Raw genomic sequence first — 7,489 nt, 5'->3', positions numbered from 1 at the left:
CTTTTCTCTTTATGAAAATGCAATATTTTTCCAAGTAGCTGTACTTTGAGAATCTCTGTTTGAGTTCAAATAAAAATATTAATTTTATTGAAAAAAAAAAACCATTCCACTACAAAATTTTAGTTGATTAAAATTGCTATAATATTTATTTAAAATTTAAATTATTTTAATGGCTAAATTGAACGATTGGATATAAAGATTTTGAATAAAAAATAAAAATTATCAAATCAAACTAGATAATTTATTTTCTAGATTTTAATCCTAAATTAAGAAGTGTTGGATGCTATGCCCACATTAGAGTGGTTGTTAAAAATAGCTATTGTTACATATTTCTGTGCTCATTAGCAGGATGAATATTAAATTTTTTAAAACAATAACAGTTCATATTAATAACAAAAACAAATAGCTTAAATAAATACCATGCAAAAACTTAAAATGTTAGTTGACTGGAAAATTGATATATAAAATGGCTGTGGAACTCCAAATTCCTCGGGGTTTTGAGCATAAAAGGAGTTACCAACAAAAACAAAGGTCAGAAATCCCTCCCTAATTAAATTAAACACCACAAATAATTCTCAACAGCAAAACAAAACAAAACAAATGAAAAGAAGAAAAACCCGAAATGAGGCATACTAGAGAACACAACAATTGTGCCTTGGCATGAAAGTGAATCAATAAAACAACTCAAGAAACATAAAAAATAGATTAATTCTTTTTACATACAAGTTACAAGATTTCAGAAAATCTGTTTTTACCTAATCAAGCCAACGAGTAACACCATCTTCATCGCCTACAACTGCTAGAATCTCAATGCGTACATCCAAAACAGCCTGCGCAATTTCAAATTACCCCGTATTAAAAAGGGGACTCCTCTTTCTTCTAATAACTAGTAGAATCTATTGGCTAACTGAATCATTTATTTATCCTCTACAACCCTGGGCCTAGTACATCTCTTGATCTAGAGCTTGTTTGAGTCTTGGGTCATTTGAAAATTTTATGGATTATTTGGGTTAAATTACTAAAAAATGTCTTTATTGTATTTAAATAAAGTAAGCTTTATGAGGTCAATAGAATATTACCGATGGATTTCTACAGTTGACGAGTGTGCATTCCCCAAGAGAACCTTCAAATGTCCAACTCTCCCACACGTCAAAGCTGTGACTGGCAAAAACAAATTCCATCTTCCTATTTATCTGTAACAAAAAACAACACATATTAAGGGTTTTATGGCCATTTCATCAATTTTTTTATAACAATTGTATCCGGATATTTACAGAAAAAGGGCAAATTATGCAAATCTCTCCATTCACTATCTACTTTATATGTCATTTGATCACCTTTTTTAATCTACCTATCCATTTTCTGATCATTTTATGCTTTAGCAGTTATCTCATCCCTTATAACACATGAAAGTAAAGAAAGTTCACAGAAAATGAAACTGAAACAAAAGATTATGCTGCAACAATCTTCTTTTCCTAGTTCACAACAGAACAATATACAAGCTGAAACAGAGACCATTTTACTTTCGTTCATAGGGCAATAAGACTGAATTATCTTTCAACGTTTATATAACATGATCACAGAAATAGCAGAGAGATCCTCATCATGACTGCCTGGTGTATCTTAGCTTCATAACATGAGGCGGCTAGAACCTATGATGCATATTCTGTATGTATTACTTATGATTCATAAATGAGTTCTTGTATCAGCTTTGGTAGCATTACCATACTTGAATATTGCAGCCCTAGAGTTGTTTATCATATCTATCATCACATATGCTATATAAACATATATACTCATTATTAAGAATTTGGAAGTCTCTCCAAACTAGCCCCAAGTAACTTTTTAAGTAGCTCTAACTGCTTTGTTAGTGATTCACTGAATAATGGTAACTTAGATAATGTGATTTCATTTAAATTTACTTGAACTATGTGTGTTTTCACTCCCTTGATATTACTAATATCCAAAATCCTGAGCACAAAATAAAAGCCTTTAAATGAATAGATATGTGAAAGGTTCTAATAAGCATAAGCGTCTTAACTCATTTGAAGTTTTTTATTTTGTTTAGACAAGGGCTTTTTCCCTTGAGTGAGAATTGAACCTTGAGACCTTAGCCTCTTAGTTCAATACTCTTACCACTTGAGCTATACCCCAGGTCTCTTTAAAAGTTTCTATAGTTATCAATTAGGACATTGAGATAAATGCTAGACAGGGGAAGCTAACATGTCCCACAGCCATGACCTTCACGACCTCCACTTTAACTTAAAGCGTTCTAAGTGAGAATCAAACTCATGACCTTTGGTCTCTTAATAACCACTCTTGTCACTTGAGCTACCTTAGTGGGTTGAAACTATTATTATTATTAAAAAAACAAGAATTTAACATCTTCTAATCTGGATGAAGACACAAATGGAAGTAATAATTCTCAATAAGGTGGGATCAACTAGGTAAACATTAAAGAATTACCTGCAACAGCTTTCCACCAGCTGTGAAAGATCTTAGTCCAATTGTATCCTGTAAAATTAGAATTCAAGAAAGCAATCAATCATCTCAGTATTTGACATGTTTTATATCCTTTGAAATATACCTTGTCTCTATAAACAACCAGGAATTGGGCTGCAGGATCTCTTTTAGTGACATTTGACATTGTATCTAGGAACCAACCACCACCCTGAACCCTTTGTCTAGAAACATGCAAAGAAGATCGATCTCTTGCATGAAGTGCTATAACATAACCCTCTTTCAGCAGTTCACTAGATTCTTTGCCAGGAATCACATTTGGTTTAAGGATTGTCCCTGAAGATGATGGTGATACTGATTCAATTACAGTTTTCCTACTCCTTGAATCCTCAGGAGAAGCAAACCGTGAACTTGAACTCATTGCAGTATCATCGTCATGCTGAGAGGTACTATCTTTCCCTAAAGCAGAAGTATCATCTGATTTTTGTTGGGATCGTTGGCGGGCATTCCTTTTTTTTGCCTTCTTACCAGATCTACTACGTTTCCCTTCTGATCTAGTAGAAGGGTTTACAGACACTACACCTTGATTTAGACTCGGAGACTCCTTTGACTTAGTGGTGCTTCTCTGGGAGCTTTCTTGGTTTTCATCAATGACACCAGTCCAAGGATCACTAAAAGTACTCTTTGGGGCACCATCATTTTCTTGTTTATCAGCTATTTCATTTTCAAACAATAATTCACTTTCTTCCTCATCCTCCTCATCTGATACAGCATTCGCGGGAAAACTATTTTCCAAGAAGAACATTTGCAACAATGAAATAGATTTTTCTCTTATTTCCATCCATACTTCTTCACTATAATCTGCACTTCGAGGAAGTATCAGCACATTGGGCATCTCCCTCACCTAAAGAGAAGTAAAGTTAGATATAATACCATCTCAATATTTTATATCATCAAACACAAACTTATAAACCCTCAATCCCATTTTAACCAAAAATGTTTTACAACTTATGAACTTTAATAAATAAGTTTGACAGAAAAGTTGAAGAAAAGCATTCTTAACAAGTAGGCATGAGTGTTGTTAGCTTAGAGTAGTTTAATCACTTTAATTGGAGAAATGATCATTTAATATTTACAATTACAGAAAATGCAAGAAAGAATATAACTTATCTAAGTAGTGCATCAAAACATTTCAAAAGTGCCACAAAATAATTTCTGGCCAGATATACTAAAGACATGGTTGACAAGCATTTCACTATATCACATAATCATACCCTAAGACTATTCACCATACCCATGCTTCCATCCATTGCGGGCCATCAGCACCATCCAGAGCACAGCCTGCGAGGGTACCGTCGATTAGAAGCTGCTTTACAGCGCAATCATCCAACAACTGACTGCTTCCTGTATTCACAAGGAACGCACCTGCAGAAATCCATCCATTCCATGCTTAAATGAATATACATGGAGATCAAACTCATTTGTTTAAGCTGATTACAAAAGAAAGTATAACAGTACCAGGCTTGACATGTTGTAAACAATCTGCATTGATTAACTGAACAGTGTCATTTGTCAGAGTACAATGGAGAGAAATAAGATCACTTGCAGCAAGCAAATCATTAAGGGTGTCCATTCTTCGGGCAGCAGAAGGAAACTGTGTGGAATATCTGTTCAACTTTCCTTTCCCCTGCTTAAATTGCTTTTAGACATTGTAAAGGAAAGATATTATTAGCTCATACAACCAAATTAATATGCACATCATAATTTCTTGTTATAATCTATCCAACAACCATTCAAGTAAACAGACATTTTTACATTTGTCAGAATTTCCCACTTCCTAGCTCATAATTGTAGAGTACTTTGCCTCCATCATTACTTTGAAATTTAAACTAAGGGAACAGAATCGATAAGAATCCAGCAGATGGGGACATTATTAGCCGTTATGGCAAAAATTTCTTATACTAGCAATAAAAGCGGGTCTTTAATTTGTTACAAAGAACGCATTTCAGCCATTTGATAACACAGTTTTGAGTGCAAAAGAAGTGAATTTGATATTTGATAGTAGATCTTGTCGAATTAGTACGTACCTCCTGAACATCGAAGTAGAGCACGCTCATCTTGAAAGCCAAGCTTCGAGTAGCCAAAGAACTTGCAGATGCAGATCTGCCAACAATACCCAACACAAGTCCGCGACAACGTCTCATCCCTCGGCACAACGGCTGCACCGAGCCAAGCCAGCCCGAAGCTGACAGTGTATGTCGCGAAAGGAGATGAGTTCGCCGAAGAAGACCAAGGATAAGAGCCATAACAGTATCAGCAACCTCCTCAGCACGTGAAACATCGACATGGACAAGACGATGGAGTCCTAGGTCGGCAGCAAGTGCAGAATCGACGGAGCGATCGGAGGATCCAAGACAGAGTATAAGTTGCCAAGGACGAAGACGGCGCTGTGCTGCACGAGGAAGGAACGCAAGTGAGTGGAGGAGAACAGCAGAGGCGGATTCAATCTTAGCCTCGAGTAAACGACTGAGAGAAACGTGCTCGACGGCAGCGACTCCGGAAAGACATTGTTGTTCGAAGGCGATGTCTTCAATACAATTTAAAGTTACGACTAAAGGAAGAGGATGCGAAGAAGAGGTAGTTCTATGACGAGGAGGCATATCCGCGGGAGATCTGGAAGTTGTGCCGATTGTTTGGATCGATGATGCTTCTTTTTCTCTAACAACGTTGTTCATCGTATCGTATGTATGGATTTAACAGTAGTTTCCGTTCTTCTTCTCCGGCAAGGTATATGCATATACGGCTACAGAATTGAAGCATTTCCTACCTGAGATTTCGCCGGACCTAGTCTTCTCTCTCTACACTCTTTCTATCACTCCCACTTTCAACTTTCAAGCATATTTTTGCTTATTCCAATCACGCCCCTCTCTATCCCCACGTGGGCCAATCAAACGTTTAGTCTTTTTTTTTTTTAGTTTTTTTTTTTTTCCAAGTTCGTTGTGAAGATGACCACTTCAAAATATTCTAACGAAACCACCTCCGTCGCGTAACGTGAAGGACAAGATTGTCTCGCGAAGAAAAAACCTATGAAAAGTCTAAAATATTTTTGTAGGATCGTCACGCGAAGGGATCGTCGCACGAAGGGCATGATCGTCACGTGAAGGACACTATCATTCTGGACTTTTCACATACTTTTCCTCGCGAGACGATCATGCCATACCATTCGCGTTACACGACGGGGATAATTTCATCAGAATATTTTGAAGTAATCATTTACGCAATTAAATTTATGCGCTATAGCTTATTTAAAGGCTTTTTCTATGGTTATTTTGTCCAATTTCACTCTTTTTCTAGTTTATAAAATGGTTGATTTTTTTTTAATTATTTAAATCAATTTTAAACATGATAATAATTTACTTTTAAAATTAACCAGACAATTTTTTTTGCTAATGTATTAATAAAATATTATTATTTTTGGCTAAATGTATATTCTTTCTTGATATAAATATAAAAGGAGATCTTAAGCTAAATTAATGAAATCTATATATTATAATAATATCAATCCTATATAACAAAAAAAACAATTGAAACCAAATAATCTTTTAAATATAAGTTTCTTTCAGAGAAATGAGAGAAATTGTATTGGCTATACTATTATTAGTCTATACAATTGTAATAGTATTTTTTTTCTCTTCTATTAAGTGTTTCTATTAAGTGTCACTAATTAAGTTTTTAGATATTTTAATCAATTATTATAAATTATAATACATTAACTTGACATATGTTGAATATATTCACTATTATTTATTGTTGATTTTCATGTCACTCTTTATATTTGACTAGGTTGGTTGAGTATTATAAGGGTCTAAACTATGGATCTAAGTATCCCAAGTTCACTTTCAGAAACAAGTCATGAATTGACTTACAACAATTATATACAATCTAATATTCCATTAATTTTTTTTATCTTCCAATATCAAACAAAACATTTTATTTTTTTTAGTATTAAGATCTTATATTTGATTCTCATTCATCTTAAGTTGAGGTGGAAAACATGATGTTGGAAGTCATACTAAATTTCTCTAAATAATAAATTCTTATTTAAATAAATGAAAATAATTCTACATCCATTCTTATATTTATATTTCTTTCAATAAGTCAGAAAAAAAAACTTGGGATGGCAAGGTCACTAATATCAAATTCCTTTGCTAGAGCCTTTTAGATTTATGAGTTTTTCATCGTTGAGAATATTATCGTCTAGTTACACAGTAATAAGAATATCGTTTTCCATTTCTCACTTTAAGTTTTTAAAAACATAATATGTTCCGCTTGACTTGCAAATTAATCAAAGCAAGATAGTTGAGATTTATTAAGCCCACAAACATTGAACTTATGAAAATTGCAAACTTTATTTCTTTGAAAAGAATTGGCCAAAAATAATTTTCATATATACTTCTTATCACCATTTAGATTGTGGGTGGATATTTGATTAGAAGAGAAAATAACTCAAAGTGCTCGAAATTTAAACTCTTTTACAATGTTGGTTTTTATTGCTTAGATAGTGTTTGAATTACAATATACAACTTTTCAAAGTTTGTTTCAACTTTTAATTTTGTTTTTCCATAAGAAAGAATTATGTTGAAAATGTGTAGTAAGATAATCAACACACAACAAGTATGATAAAGTTGAAAACCTTGTAAGTGAATATTTAACAAATTTACATATTTCACATTGAAAATAAATAATTTTTTTTATTAATGACCTAACTAATGCCATACATAATTTCAACATAAGTCTTAGTACTCATCATCAATGTAGATCTTCTTGACAAACTTCAGAAAATACCTTGCCCAAACAAGTAATTAAAGCCCTTAAGCATAGATTTATTAGATATGGGTTTTGACCAAAATGTCCAAGAGGTCCTTAACCTTTCAAGTTGGTTCCAATTTTGACCACATATTTTTTTGTTATAAAATAGGGTCAATTTCTAGAGTTTATTTTAACATGATCTAAAATCATTTTAGGATTC

The 7,489-nt window shown here is 33.5% G+C and overlaps 1 protein-coding gene across 1 annotated transcript; it reads right to left on the bottom strand.

Annotated features, from left to right (window-relative positions):
* Positions 1–601: 601 nt before the first annotated feature.
* Positions 602–5,343, bottom strand: LOC124938075 (C-terminal binding protein AN). Its single transcript, XM_047478447.1, has 7 exons — positions 4,548–5,343; positions 3,979–4,159; positions 3,755–3,885; positions 2,588–3,364; positions 2,467–2,514; positions 1,080–1,193; positions 602–830 (listed from the first exon to the last, which is right to left on the bottom strand). Exons 1-7 carry the CDS (start codon positions 5,193–5,195, stop codon positions 756–758), a joined length of 1,974 nt encoding a protein of 657 aa, XP_047334403.1. The 5' UTR covers positions 5,196–5,343; the 3' UTR covers positions 602–755.
* Between the last annotated feature and the right edge of the window lie 2,146 nt (positions 5,344–7,489).

Source organism: Impatiens glandulifera, chromosome 5 (assembly GCF_907164915.1).
Source record: "Impatiens glandulifera chromosome 5, dImpGla2.1, whole genome shotgun sequence".
NCBI classification, from domain to species: Eukaryota; Viridiplantae; Streptophyta; class Magnoliopsida; order Ericales; family Balsaminaceae; genus Impatiens; species Impatiens glandulifera.
The sequence above is the reverse complement of the archived record's forward strand: the minus strand, read 5'-3'. Positions and strand labels throughout refer to the sequence as shown.